At 36.7% G+C, this 16,122-nt stretch overlaps 1 protein-coding gene across 1 annotated transcript in view; it reads left to right on the top strand.

The window, feature by feature from the left end:
* The window catches only part of LAMA2 (laminin subunit alpha 2), a 620,419-nt gene that overhangs the window by 247,856 nt on the left and 356,441 nt on the right, over positions 1–16,122 (top strand). Inside the window, exons 5-8 of the mRNA XM_073893912.1 lie at positions 4,170–4,349; positions 7,657–7,746; positions 9,143–9,260; positions 15,372–15,550. Coding sequence (XP_073750013.1) covers positions 4,170–4,349; positions 7,657–7,746; positions 9,143–9,260; positions 15,372–15,550 — 567 coding nt within the window. The remainder of the gene's footprint in view (positions 1–4,169; positions 4,350–7,656; positions 7,747–9,142; positions 9,261–15,371; positions 15,551–16,122) is intronic.

Consider the following 16,122-nt stretch of genomic DNA (forward strand, 5'->3'; position numbering starts at 1 on the left):
ACCAGGACAGTGTGGTGTCCTGGAAGTCATGGGAGTAACCCATTGTTTTAAATGCTACAATAGATCCAGTATGGTGAGGACTGAAAATTGATTGTTTGGGGGTTTCTATTGACCACCCGGGGCCAGAACCAGAGCCTTTTCTCTGTGCTAGAAACACAGTGACAAATTATTGCAATATCTCCTTTTCCTAAGCTTCGCACAGCTTCCCCCCTTTCACCAAATATATGCTTTTTTCCCCCCTCACAGGATAAAATAAAAGTGATTAGCTCCCTTTTCAAAGTTATTATAATCTTACTCTCCCTCTCTGAAACATTCTATTAAGCATGACTGGATTTAAGAGGTTCCCACAAGTCTCAGCCACTTACTTCTGTACAGATTCTTTGGCCACGCCTATAGACAGCTAATCTCATCCTACACACATGGATTTTCTTGCTGTATCTCCTGGGATCACCTCACTTTCAACTTGTTGTACTTACGTCACTGGCACACTTAAAGACTGGTAATAAAAATGGGATTTTTGAAATGTATGAACAGAGTATACTACATGGCACGTTGTCAACGCTATCCTTTCCACTACTCATTTCCACGTTTCTGATGATTAGTGATGATCCTTAATGATCGTTCTCACACCCATCCATTTACTCAATGAACTATGTACAAGTTCATTGAACATATTAGGACTATAGCTCTTCCAGCAATCTAAAGCAGATGCAATAATATAAATAGAAAAACATAATAAGAAGGGACAGTTATCCATACTAGAAAATTGATTATTTGCTGTGAAAACTATTTTTAAGTTTTATTCTAATCACAAAAGTAAAAACGCCATATAGGCACAGAGGTCTTATCCATCTGCAAAGGAAATGTGATTTAAATAGTATGCTTACAACGAACAAAAACAGATTTATTTGGATGGGTAGAGTATAATATTGACTTAGACGTTTGGTCATAAAAAAGGATATTTCTCATGAGTTTTCATTTTCTTTTTATTTATCTATGAAAACTAATTTCAGAGAAGTGTGTAATTTTAAAATCTAAAAAGCCGGCTGTTAATCAGGCTGATATTTTCAGTTGGGAATGAATTCCTTTGACAGCATGAACATATACTCTCCAACATGTCTGTAATGGAAATCATTTCAGAAGACACCAGACCGCCACAGACTTCCCACGGCCTCTCAGCAAGGCAGCGGTGGTCCTAAGGATTGACACTTTTCATCTTTTTGAAGATAGACACCCTCCAGTTGTCACCCCCGCCCTTCCCCCGCCGGAGATCAGGAAATATGCAAAGCTATCCAGTGGACTTGGAATTACACAGCAAAGTGCGAGTGGACATATCCTATCTAATATTAGGATTTATTTTGAAGGAGAGTGGGAAAAATGATGGAAGGAAGCTGCACACAACATGGCCAAACATCTGGCTGGTTTTATATCCCAGAAACAGCTTGGGACTAACTCACAAGGTCTCTTGGCAGAGGAGCTTGATGAAAATACCGAAGCCATGAGGAGAAGTGTTCTTTTGCCGAATCCTTTATGTCACTATCACATGGTTTATTAACCTAAATGAGAACATGTGCACCATTTTTTTTAAAGTTCTTACATGTTTAAATGAGGAACTTCTGATTCCGTGTACAGTACAGATATGGCTCCCACAGCATTTACAGCAAATAAACCTTAATAATTTTCAGAAACATTAATCCTGGACATGTGGTGATGTCTTCCTTTCTTTCAAATGGCACTTTTGGAAGCAATGAAGGGAGAGCTTGATAAGATACAAACTTAAGCATGAATTCAAGGGCACTGGTGATTTCTTGGATGCCAGAATCTCTAAGGGCAACTAATTTTAATTGCTTCATGCATCTATTTGTTCAAGCTTTACATTTAATTGATACATTCTTAAGTCATTGAGACAACTTAATTTTAAACATATTTCTGGCTCACCTGCTAGATACCAGAACTGTGGAATGTGCAAGTCTGACTTAAGTCTTCTAGAATTTCCTACCTTATTCAGTATATTGAGGTTCAGTGTTTTAGAAGATTTTGCATTCTCTCATCCTCAAATGCGTTAAGTGAATTTATTCTCCACTAAATATCCAAGGTAGCCTCAGTTAGCTGGGACATTTCATATTTTTTATCCTGAACCATTTTGAGTTTATTCTTCATGGCATCAGAATTAGTTTCTCATCTCAGAGTTTGCTATATTTATTTTTCTAGTGATTCAGTAGTTTATTGGCAGTTTGTAAAATCTCTCAGGGATTATCTAAATGCAGAATGTTAGGAATAGAAATACATATCATTGCCTCTCCTGTCAAAAAACATAATTAACACACATGATTTATCGTCTTTCAAAGTGGATGAGAATTCCAGCGGGTGACCTCAAGTCACAGTTTCTCAGTGTACATAAGGACCGCCCTCAGCCCAGCACACGTTCTTCTCTTCTTGTATTCCTGTCTCTTTAGCCTCCTGTAAGTGTGTGTGTGTTTTGGACAGGTTTTGGACAATTTTGATTTAGTTTATCACATAGAGAATACTGCATTTACGAAGGACAGAAAAAGTAAAAGTACAGTACTTTTATGAGTTTCCTCATTCCTTTTCATCGTACATGTAATTCATTGTATAGGTGTATAACTTATTTAACCAGCCATACATTATTGTCAGATACTAGATTGTTTCCAGTCTTTTGCTATTACCAAAAAAAAATAAAATGCTGTAGGAATATATATATATATATGTAGGATATTTCCCAGAAGTAGAATTTCTAGGTCAAAATTCTAGGCATTTGTAATGTTGATAGTTATTGCTGAATTCACCTTCATAGTGGTTTGTGTCACCCACACCTGAGTCAGAGAATTCCTATATCTCCTCAGTCTTGCCATGAGGGAGTTTTGTAGGTATTTTGGGGTTTTGACAACATGAAAAAATGGAAACAGTTTATTACTGTATTTTAAATGAGCTGTCATGGGGCGCCTGGGTGCCTCAGTTTGTTAAACATCTGCCTTCGGCTCCAGTCATGATCCCAGGGTCCTGGGGTGGAGCCCCGCATCAGGAGCCTGCTTCTTCCTCTCCCTCCCTCTCTCTTTCACTCTTTCTCTCAATCAAATAAATAAAATAAAATCTTTAAAAAAAACTTAAATGAGCAGTCCTGTTATTATGAGTGAGGATCACTGTCTTATCAAAAGCTTAACGGCCACTAATATTTCTTTTTCTTTGAATGGTCCCTGTATAGTTTTGTGTTTTTGTGTTAGTTGTTGGTCTTTTTGTTGTTGTTGATTTATAGGAGCTCTTCAGGTAATTTGGAAATAATTTCTTTATCTGTAATAGGAATACTTTTGGTTTTATCAGTTTTTCCTCATCAGAATTCTCTACTCTCATGAGATGCCCGTGAGAGAATATAGGCTTTGTGCACCTCTAGAGGGTAGTTCTTTGCTAATTTCTCCATTTTTTACATGATTAGATTTTATTTCTTCTGGTGTTAATTGTGCAGAATTATTTTCCTGAAAATGTACGATTCCATCCAGGTTTCAATGTATTTTCGTAGAGTGTATTTTTCAAAGAATATGTTAAATCTTTGTTAATTATTTTGTCTTTTTAATCTATCAATTTCTAAAAACCAAATAACAAAAAAACAACTTTTTGAAATCTCTCACTGTGATTGTAGATTTGTCTAGTTTTCTTCGAATGTGTCAATTTTTGCTGTATATATTTAAGGCTGTATAATTAGATACTTTCAATCTTAGAAGTACTTTAAGTTCCTGTATTATCTGAAATTTTGTAACTTTTAAAAACCAAGTTTTCTGGTTTCCCACTATATAGCAGATTCTTAAATAATTTTAGGGCATAACAATTTTCAGAAAAAGAATGATTGACTTAAGATTTTATGGAAATCCTAGCAAAATCAAGTGGATGCAATGCCTTAGAAAAAAAGAATATGGGGAATTGCAGTATATAGAGAATGCCTAAAATATAAACAAATGAATTGCTTATACATATATTAGAAGGTCCGTGAACTTCCTCAATTACTACACCATATTCCAGTGAGTAAATTATCAACCTGCATCTGCCTAATTGGGAGATGTGAAGCTTAACTTTGTTTTCCCAAGAAAAAATCAGAGAAAGCCAGATATTTCATTTTTGGTAACCTTAATTGTTAAATTATTTCCTATATTGTGTAGATTCACATCTCTTTGATCAATGGGAGACCAAGTGCTGATGACCCTTCTCCTGAACTGCTAGAATTTACCTCTGCTCGCTATATTCGCCTGAGATTTCAGAGGATCCGGACCTTGAATGCTGATTTGATGATGTTTGCTCACAAAGACCCAAGAGAAATAGACCCGATTGTCACCCGAAGAGTAAGTTAGGATGAATCATATCGCAGCCTGTAAATGATATTTTTAATTGTTAAGTAATTTTGAAAGATCTCTTTCAGGGATTTGTAGGAGGGGTTGTTATCAGACTAAAATTCAACATAACCTTCCTTTGTTCAAAGCCAAGCTCTGCCACTTATTAGATATGTAGCATTTATCAAACTTTTTAACATTTTAAACTTGAATTTCCTCATTTGTAAAGTGAAGATTGCAGTGCCTAGTTCATAATCTTATTTTTGATGACTGAAATTGTTTTTGTCACCTTACTATCATAATTGCCATTGGGGAGTTACTACAGGAGGTGCCATGGCTTTGAAACATTTTTGGCCACAATCCACACTAAGAAATATATTTTCTGTCATAACTCAGTATAGTACATACACATGCACATACACATCTCAATATATCTTACACTTTTTAAAATTTTTTAAAGTTATTTATTTATTTGACAGAGAGAGACACAGAGAGAGAGGAAACACAAGCAGGGATAGAGGGAGGAGAAGCACAGGGAGCCTGATGTGGGGCTCGATCCCAGGAGCATTGGGACAATGACCCAAGCCGAAGGCAGATGCCTAACGACTGAGCCACCCAGGCATCCCTGTATCTTGCACTATAATGTGAACAGAATTAGCTGGTGAAATTGTGGAAATGTAGATTCTGGCCCAGTAGGTCTAGGGCAAAGTTGAAAAACAATAATTCTAGCAAGTTTTTAGGTGATCTAAGTGTTGCTATTCTGTGGACCATTTTGCCCAATCAAATAATTTAACTTTATGTTTCATTAATGAATCGCAAGGCATAGTGTTAAAAAGCTCTACTGTAGCAGAAAACTGATTGTATACCCTGTTTTATTGTCTTTTATAAATAGAATATCGGGGGGGGAATGGTGATGGCATCCCTTTTTATTAAAAATCTTTGAAAACAGGAGCTAACAGAAGTGCTGTTTTCCAATGTTAAACTAGGATTTGTGCATTATGACATGGGGGATCAGTCCAGGTTACTAAAGTAATAATTGCATTTCTTCCTACCTATTCCTTACCACATTCATTAGTTTATGTCCCCCTCCTTATAGGCTGCTATACAACCAAGACATTGTTATCAATTCAGCTATAAATCCATACAGCAAACCTATGCTAACAGAGTATCTACTCTGTGACTAGAGGTGAAGGTGGAAATAGGATTGTAGAGAGAAACTGAGATTGTGAGACACAGCACTTAATTCTAGAACAATGCACTTAGTTCTAAAAGTCTGATTACTGCCACCAGTTACAAATTGCTGAACCAGCAGAAAGTGCTGAATATCGAAGGGCAGCACTTTTCACAGTTCATGAATACCCCTTATGTATATTTTCTTCTCATTACTTAACTTACCCACACCTAACCGCTCCACCATCCCAAAAATAACTTTTAAGGTTTGATTATCCTCATACAACCCACGTTGGATGTTTTAGTGCCCTGCATTTTCCAAACTTGAAATAATTTTACCTTGCATTACATTTCAGTGTATTGTAAATTATCTTATGCAGAAGTAATCATTATTTTACTGCAATGTTTAGCCTCTTGTTTAAAAAATCACCTTTGTTATTATGTTGACATGACTTAAAAATATACCCTGAGGAAGACTGAGTAATTTTGAAGTGAAATTTAATCTTTTCCGACAGTATATCTAACAGAGGAAAAAAAAGTCTATGTAAATAAATATGTTCCTTTTATCATCTGTTGCAGAAGGCTGAGTAGGGGTTGGATGCACATCTATTATTTATAACTTCATTGTACATGAGCCTTTAAAATACTGCAATAAAATGCAATATATAAATAAGCTTTTGGAAAGCGCTCAAGTTCAGTAAACACTACCTATAAATTTAAATATATAAAATAGGATATTGAATTTCAGCTCTTCTTGACTCAAAAGTGAAGCATTATGCATTTATATTTAAAACAAATTTCCCAGTTTTAAAAGCATCTACAAAAGTACTCTATCAGCTTTCTGAGCAAATATCCCTATTCATATCTATATTATTAAGTGATGAAGTTAGTGAAAAGCAGACTTTTACATTACCTAAACTTCTGGCAAGTTTCATTTCAAGTTCTAGGTCTAGGTATATCAAGAAAGAAAAGTAACAAAAAATATTATAAAAGATACTCTATGTAAACAACAAAAACAAACAGGAAAAATAAGTGGAAAAAGGGAATTTGTAACTAGGGAACTCAGATTTGTATTCACCTACTTATTCTTGCTGGGTTTTTAATTTTTTAATTTTAATTTTTAATTTTTATTTTTTTTTTAAAGATTTTATTTATTTGACAGGGAGAGATAGCGAGAGACAGAACACAAGCAGGGGGAGTGGGAGAGGGAGAAGCAGGCTTCCTGCCGAGCAGGGAGCCTGATGTGGGCCTCGATCCCGGGACCCCGGGATCATGACCTGAGCCGAAGGCAGACGCTTAACGACTGAGCCACCCAGGCGCCCCCTTGCTGGGTTTTTTAATGTGAATAATTGGAAAAATAGAACTATCTACCATGGAGATGGTTATTTGGATTCTATCAGATAATGTATTCCCCCAATTATAAAATATGTCATATTAATTAAAATTTTTAAATAGTCCAGTACTATAATTATAAATTATCTTTAAAAATAGATGGGTAGATTAAAATCATTAAAGACATAGCCCTATATTAATTTCAAATAAGAAAGTAATCACATGGACATTTTCACATAAAAATGAAAAAAATAGCAAGTGTCCCACCTATGTAGTTTACTCCTTACATGATATCAATCTTGCAGTTCATTACCTTTTATTTCCTCTTAACGTGGTTAAGAAACGTTTTGTTATGAGCATGATTTCCTCTAAATATATTGAGTTTCTTCAAATCCTTTGAGTAAGACAGTCTGCATGTGATTAATGAACACTGAGCTTCCTATAATGGCAATAAAGGAAGTTTTCTTTCACAAAACTACGTAAAACAACTTTTATGAAGAGTTATTGCTCTTACCCTCCCCCACCCCGCCATAACAACTTGCTCTCAAAAATAAATACTCCAGCATAGACTTTATATGTCTGGGGGAAGGAAATTTCTCAAATGCCCACCAAACGTAAATCAGAGGCGTTCTTTCTCTGGGCTCTGATCACAGTGCAAAGAGTTAACTCGATACCTTTTGTGAGCCCTCCGTTGTTTCCCTTGTGCTTCAAACTAAGGATAAAAGCAGAAAGTAGTATTTTTAAGTGAATGTTCCCTTTTGTTACTTACACCTTGCAGTCATCTTAACAGGATTTCTCTCTGGATTGCTTTTTGCAGTATTACTACTCGGTCAAGGATATTTCGGTCGGAGGGATGTGCATCTGCTATGGTCATGCCAGGGCTTGTCCACTTGATCCGGTGACAAATGTATGTATATTTATAGGATGCTTAGCAAAATGAAACTCTCAACTGCCCAATGCTTCATGAGCTGCTTTGCCGACAGAGATGTTGTGAATGGGTGTCAGGTCCCCAGTTAGACGGTGTAACAGAAAGCCGCGCCAGGGTGAAATAGAACTGGCAGTTAGGATGATAGACTTTGAAGTCAGCCACCACAGTATCAGAAAAGAGATTAGGTTGTTTTTTTTGTTGTCGTTTTTTTGTTTTTTTTTTTCCAAAAAGGCTTCCAAACTGGTCTATTTTGAAACCTCTCTAGCGATGACAGCCTGCTGTATGACTTAACTTTAGAGAATGCCTGCCATCAATCAACCTGACCATTTCTTTTAAAAGTTTTCACCAAAAAAAAGTAATGCAAACAAATGAAAACTGCGCATGGAAGTAAATGGGAATGGCCATGGAAAGGAGGCTGAGGTAGGGCTGGGGTGATACGGTGCAGAATTGAAGAGTGTATTCAAGAGAGTGATGAAACTTCCAGGTAGAAAATGCTAGAATGCTTTTGGCTTGAATTTTTGATTAATGCCCATGTATTAAATAAGCATCATCTAAAAAGAAGATGAATGGATATCTGTTTTTCTCAGTCATAAACTGGTGAAATACAGAATCATCTATAGTATATTATAGGGAAGAAACATATTGAGTAGTAAGATCAGTGAACATAGTTACTTATGTACAGATTTTTTTTTCTTCTAAAACTGTAATACAAAGGGTATTTCTCTCAAAGCTGGTTTTCTGACTAATGCGTCATAATGTGACTGCCTAGGGAAGGTTCAATGCCCTGGCCTATCCTTCTGGGCAAGTCCATGGTGCGACTCTCTGCAGAGTGTGGCTGTTGTCTCCCATGTGTTCCCTGAGCTGCGAGAGCCCCCAAGGCAGCCTTGCAGGCCTGGTTCCACACGGTGAATTGGACTCTACTCGGAGCACACACAGACAAGAGATTCAGTCCTGGGACATTAGATTTCTATTAGACCTATGGCCTCTGGTGCCTAGGAACCTATTCTCCTCTTCCCACATCCTTAAATGTTAACGGTACTTTGCCTTAAAGTGGACATCTCCAAACCAGAAAACCTATAGAACTCGGGAATCAGAGTGAGTTCAGTCTTCAAGATCAATGTCAGTTGGGCCTGTGCTGTCTTTCAGACTTGAGCCCAGCAATTCTAGAACCTGTCTGGACCTCCTTAGGCTGGTGTTGATCAAATATGTCCACTCCCACGGCTGGTAGTTCTTCCTTTCCAGACTGACAGGAATTTCACATTTTGGCACGTGGTCTCAAAGTTCTCTCTTTTCTTCCTTCCACCTTCTGGGGAAAGCCCTTCATTTGTGGTTCCAAAAATACTAAAATTATGCTTTCCCCCCAATTTTTGCCTAGAAATCCCGCTGTGAGTGTGAGCATAATACATGTGGTGATAGCTGTGATCAGTGCTGTCCGGGATTCCATCAGAAACCCTGGCGAGCTGGGACTTTTCTGACTAAAACAGAATGTGAAGGTATGTTCCTTAGAATTCAACAACATATGTGGTTCTTCCTTTTCTGGGATACAGCTAATGTAAACATGTGGTGATTTTAGGTAAGTGCATGTTTCCAGTTTATCTATTTCATCCAAGGCAAGAGCTGGTAGGCTCTTTTACCCTGTTTTACTCAGTTTTGTTTTGTTTTTTAATTTGACAAATATTACTAAACACCTAGACTTTACCACTGTGTGGGCATTATGAAAAATAGATAAAAGCATAGTTAAAAGCATACTTTTTATAAAAGTACACTTACTGTCATCAGAGTAAATCTCAAGCTATAAGCATTATATAAGCTTGTGCACATGCGTGCACACACAGAATTGACCTTGAATAAAGTGGAGGTTAGGGATGCCAACCCCCACCCACAGTTAGAAATTTGTATATAACTTCTGATTCTCCAGAAACTTAATTACTAATAGTCTACTGTTGATCAGAAGCCTTACCAATAACATAGTCAATTAACATGTATTTTATATATGTATAATATAATGTATAATATATTGTATTCTTACAATAATATCTAACTTTTTCTTATTTTTTTTTGGTATTCCTAGGCTATATGGATCATTTGTGAGTGTTTTTAAATTGTCAAAAATCTCCAAAAAAATTTCCAGTAAATTTATTTTAAAAAGTCTGTGTATAAGTAGATCCACGCAGTTCAAAACCCATGTTGTTTAAGGGTCAACTATGTACACATACACACAAACACACTCCACTAGAAATGCAAATGAACACTCAGCAAAATCTACACTATAAAGAGACTAATTTTCTAATACGTTTATATGTTTGTAAAATGATTCTGAAACCAGTGTAGCTCCAGATTCTTCTGCCTTCTCCCTTTGTAGCTCCTCCCCTGGTCGACAGCTTTTTGTATATCAATCATCTACTAAATGGAGAAAAAAACAGAGAGGAGAGATTATACCTTTCCAGTTAGAGCTATATCATTACCTAAAAAACAAAAAAAACACTCTGATTCATTAGTTATACTTTGTAAAGGGTGGTGTTTGGGCACAGTAGCTGGGAAGAATATGAGAGTAAAAGCTAACAGAGAAGGCAAAAAAAATCAAATTTGTAGAAAAATAATATTTTAATGGTAATAATAAATATTTTAAATGTATGGTTTCTCATTAATAACAGTATAAGATACTAATATTAGAAATGGCACCAGTGATATTCATTAGCATAAACTATGCTGTAACAATTATGGGACAGTGACAACCAAGAAAAAGCCAGCAATGAAAAATAGTAAAAAATCGGCTGTGCAAATATGTGTCAACAAACACTCATTAACACTTGAATGTTATCATTTTTAAAGACAACCCCATATGTCCAGTTTTTTCCAAAGGGAAATAAGAAAATAAGAAGTGTAGCAGATGACTTTGTAGCCTAAAATTGTCAACTGGCCCAACATGGTGACAGGGATGCTAGAGAAACCTGTGTTCTGGAGATCTGCTCAGGCCAAGACAAGACCTAAAAACAAAGACTTGTGCTGAGCTATAAATCCAAACTAGCCACACAGCCCAATTCAGTTGAATTCAAATATTAATATTTTAGCGAGTCCTAGCTACATTTTTTCAGTTCCACAGGTATATATGGCCCCCAAAACAGGCTTGGTAGACATTTTAAGCTAATACCAACTTTGTGTATTTATTTAAAAAAATTTTATCACGTAGCATGTGTCAGACATGGTAGGTTCTTAAAACTATTGAATCATAGCAAACTTTAATCATAAAATCCCCCAACCATAAAATATTTTCTCTCGAGTTTAAAATTCTGCATATACTATCAATGCCTTGAGTCCCTCCATTTTCTGTACTCACCTTTTTTTAGAAAAGGTTTGCTTATTTATTTCATAGAGGGGGGGAGGGGCAGAGGATGAGAATCCCAAGCAGACTCTGTGCTGAGCACTGAGCCTGATGCAGGGCTCAATCTCACCTCCCTGAAATCATGACCTGAGCTGAAACCAAGAGTTGGCGCTTGACCAACTGAACCACGCAGGTACCCTTTTTTTGCCTTTTGATTCGTGTCTGCCTCACTGTGAAGATGTTTTGTTAGAAATCACCCATTTTTACTAAGTTCTATCTGCAGAAATAGGCCACCACCCCATACTGTGGTAAAAGGGGCATCCGGAGTCCCAGCTTTTGTTTTCTTCACCTACCCCCTACCCCATTCCTGACCATCCCTTGGCTTCTCCCAGTGAGAGCAGATGTTCATTCCTAAGAGTGAATTTAGGTGAAATGCCACTCATGTTCTCAAACATCTTTAAATTTAATTATATTTCTCTTCCTCTGGTGGAATATCAGCAATCCCAAGTGGGGGCAGAGTTTGAGGGCAGAGATTCTTACTGTTGCCCCTGACACTCTGTCACACAATTCTAGTTTTGTAAAGTGGATCTGCAAAATCCTGTACCACTCTCCATTTGTGTATATATATTTACACAAGGAAACAAAAAGTATAGCTCAAATTTGTGAGCAACAGGGATGGACAAAGCAACACAGAAGCACATTGCCACTTGTTACTATATACATTTTTTAAATAGTAGAATTCCGAAACAATTATCTTTTCTTATGGGACAGATGGGAGGCTGTATTTCCAAATTGAAAAAAAAAATGTTTTTCTATTTTATCCACAAATTAAAGATAGGAATCCAAACCTTAGAACCTTACATAAATATCATGCTTTTATGTATGCATTCCTAAAAGCTTATATGAAAATTTTCTTTTCCAAGTTGAATTGTGTTCCAGTCACCTTAAGATGTAGAAAAACCCTTCTGTAACATGACATATCCTTCTATAAAATGAGTAATTACCTACTAATTCATTTGAGTTTAATTTGGATTTTCATCAGTCTGGCTTACTTAAGGCAAGATATATCTCTAAAAAGCAAAGAATATTTCTTCCCCTGCTAAGCCTGTACTAAAGACATTTCTATCACGTGTCTTGGACATTCCGTGAAATAGCAAACTGCTGATGGCCGAGTGAAAAATTGCTCTTTGTGAGTGGGTACCATCCGTGTTCTCTGAGGCTATAAATGGGGAATTTTGCAGGTGCAGGGCCTTTAAAACAGCCATGGAAGCTGTAGGCAGAGGGCCCTGGGCATGGAATGTGAAAAGCAGGGCTCCCCCAGCCTCAGTGTTTTACCTACGTAGCTCATGGTTATAAATACTAAATCTAAATAATGTGAGAATCACTTTGCATTCCTCTATATTTCCCCACTACTTAAACTGGAAGCAGGAATCTTGCCTGTTTTCTTGCAATGTATTTTTAAAACAGGATTTTTAAGAATTCTTGTGTATTGTCCTAAAGATATAAAACTGCTTCTAATGCCTAGTGATTTATATTTATGGCTACAGGTTCCCTAGAATAAAGTTTGAAAACTTTCCATCAGTATAGCAAGAATCCTATATTCTAAACCAGAGTCAACAGACTGGGGAAGCTATTTGCTACAAAGATGACAAGGAGATGATATTCTTACTATATTAAGACATCTTCTATAACAATAAGAAAGAATTCAATAAACGGGTTAAAAATGAACAAAGATTAAAACAGACATTTCTCAGGAAAAGAAAAGACTCAAAATCATCTAAAGAGGTTATCACACTTATTCATAATTAAAGAAGTACCAATTAAAACAATGAAAATACTCTTTTCAACTTATCAAGCTTATCATTCATTCACTCAACAAATACCTGAATGCTTACTATGTCCAGGAACTAATTAAGAGGGTTGATAATACACAGTGTTGGTGAGGCTAAAGTTTTATCATTATCTATTGGAAGGAAAGTAATCTGACATAGCATTTTTGGGGGGACATTTTTCAAATTTTTTTTAAAGATTTATTTATTTATTTATTTATTTGAGAGAGAGAGAATGAGATAGAGAGAGAGAACATGAAAGGGAAGAGGGTCAGAGGGAGAAGCAGACTGCCCGCTGAGCAGGGAGCCCGATGCGGGACTCGATCCCGGGACTCCAGGATCATGACCTGAGCTGAAGGCAGTGGCTTAACCGACTGAGCCACCCAGGCGCCCCAGAAATTTTTAAATTAATTGAAGTTAAAATTTGACTAGAAATTATACTTGTAGGAATTTCGCCTATAGATGTCGTCGGATAGCTGTACAGAGCACATTATGACTCTGTCAGGAGCACATAATCACTACTACGACTGCTTCTAACATTTATGCAGCGGAGTATTTCCCGGGTGCCAGCCATTCCACTGCGTGTTTTGCATTCTCGCCACATCCGTAAGAGGGAAGCATAAAAATGACACCAAGTGGGGCGCCTGTGTGGCTCAGTCAGTTAAGTGTCTGCCTTCAGGTCAGGTCATGATCCCAGGGTCCTGGGATGGAGCCCCGTGTAGGGCTCTCTGCTCAGTGGGGAGCCTGCTTCTCCTTCTGCCTTTGCCTGCTGCTCCCCTGCTTGTGCTCTCTCTCTCTCTGACAAATAAATAAATAAATCTTTTTAAAAAATGACACCAAGGTTTAAATTTTCTTCACAGAGTCACTCATCTGACAAATGGGAAGCAGTATGACATTAGAACCCCCAATCCTCTCCCACCTCCTTGTTCTCCTAGTATGTACTCAGTGTTACTTATAAAAGAGAAATCTGGAATCAATATAATTACCCATTAATAGGGATCTGTTAAACACCCCATTCAAGAAGTACCCTGTGTAGCCTTAGGGGAAACATATGCTAATAGAGAAAGAGTATGCTATTTATTGTTAGTAAAATTTGGAAATAGTTCAGAACAGTTTATAAATGTTTCCCTCTGTGGCAGGGGGTGGGGAGAAGAGTAAGCTGTGTGCCCCACGCATGAAGCCGTATACACACATGTACCCACCCCCACACACACATATATGTGGACATCCATGTAAGAACATCTAAGAAACTCAGCATCTGTGGAAGGAGATTCTGCATAATATATCTTTTTTCCTAGTTCCCATCCTAAAATAAATTTTACCCATTTTTTTAAAGCCTTACCCAGTTCTTTCTGGGGGAATAATTTTTTCACATCCCTAAGCTCCTATAGTATGACACGAAACAGAAAAGGAGGAGGAAGAAGGGAAGGGGATTGGAAGACAGGAGGATCAAGGGGGAAGGGGGTCGGGGGAAAAAATCGATTAAGAACTTATATACAAGGCATTATGCTAATGATTCTACAGGCATTTTCTCACCTAAAGCTTTTAAATATTCCTGTCTGGTAATTACTATTGACCTCTCCATGTTTACAGAAACTGAGCCTAAGTGAAATTAAGAAGTTCCCTACATCACATGACTACAAAGTGCTGGAGCACCAAGACTGGTGCAAAACAGTGTGATCTCAGCCACTAAGCAGACCAGCTGTCATATTGCCCTGATTCCTTGGCACTTAGCATACAGTTCACCTCTCTTATCAGATAGAACTTGAAGGGATTTGCCAGGTGTTAGCCCTGTAGACTCAGGAGCCTGACTTTAGAGTGAGGTTGACAGGACTGATTTGGTTACCTTCTATAATGACTTCACTTCTCTTTATCGCCTGATAGATGAAAAGAGTCCCTAACTCATAAAAGCTATTTGGAGAATTAAAATCAGCGGCAATAAGTATAAAACAGAACATAGCATATAAAAAAACCCAAGTTTTAGTTATTATCAGAAGCACAAAAAAGGAACTATGCCCTAAGTGTCCTTTTTTACCCATAGGTTCTAACGCTGAGATTCACATATAATAATTATCCATTTCAGATTACCTGGATATTAATCATTCAGTGCCATAGTTTAATAATTTATTGTTTGTCATAATAGGAAATTATGGGTTGAACCATGAGAAATTTCAGTTTTGTAAGATAAAATCAGTCAAATATTGGCAGTTTCATATGATTCAGTTTAATTTATAGGTTTTAATTATTTCAAGTTTCATTAAAAAGTATGAATTTATTAATATATTCAATAAATCCAAATACTTTCTAGATAATTTTGTACTGATTTTATATATATATATGCTAATGCAATATAATTTCTCATAGAGTACAAAAATCTCTTATATAATAGAAGATGATTTTCAATATCTGAAACCTGAAATTAATGTTTATGAATTTATTTTTCCATAATGCAGCATGCAATTGTCATGGGAAAGCTGAAGAATGCTACTATGATGAAAATGTTGCCAGAAGAAATCTGAGCTTAAATATCCATGGAAAGTACATTGGAGGGGGTGTGTGCATTAACTGCACCCAAAACACGGCTGGTATAAACTGTGAGACATGCATTGACGGTTTCTTCAGGCCCAAAGGGGTAAAGCATGCTTTTTCCTTCACAAAGTGTTATTTTTGGCTTTTTCATACAGAGATGTATTATATGGAAAAATAATTTTGAAAGCTTCCCTAAACAATTTGACTGCAAATTCTAAGAGGTGACTAGAAGTGTTTCAAAATAGAAACTGGATAAATCTTTGAGGATGTGGTATAAAACACTTCCATCTCTCTAGAAAGTTCCATTGTGCCCCATTCCTGTCAATCCTCACCCCTTGGCAAACTGATTTTTAGAACGTAAATTAGTTTTGCCTCTTAGTGAATTTCATAAAAATGAAATCATAAAATGAATACAATTTTGTTTTCCTTCTTTCACTCAATATAACATTTAAAGAGTTATCCATGGTGTGTGCATCCATAGTTCTTTTTTTTTTATTACTGAATATTATTCCTTTGTATGAACGTACTGCAATCTTTAATCCATTCTGTTGGTGGATATTTGTGTCATTTTCAGGTTTTGGTTAGCTCCTACAAAACACCGCTTGTATTAAATAAAACACGGCCACAGAAAGACTTCTATGTTATGTTAAGTGTTTTTGTGGTCAAGTTTTATTT

Source organism: Callorhinus ursinus, unplaced genomic scaffold, assembly GCF_003265705.2.
Source record: "Callorhinus ursinus isolate GAN/ISIS: 27379988/994484 unplaced genomic scaffold, GSC_fseal_2.0 scaffold6, whole genome shotgun sequence".
Taxonomy (NCBI): Eukaryota; Metazoa; Chordata; class Mammalia; order Carnivora; family Otariidae; genus Callorhinus; species Callorhinus ursinus.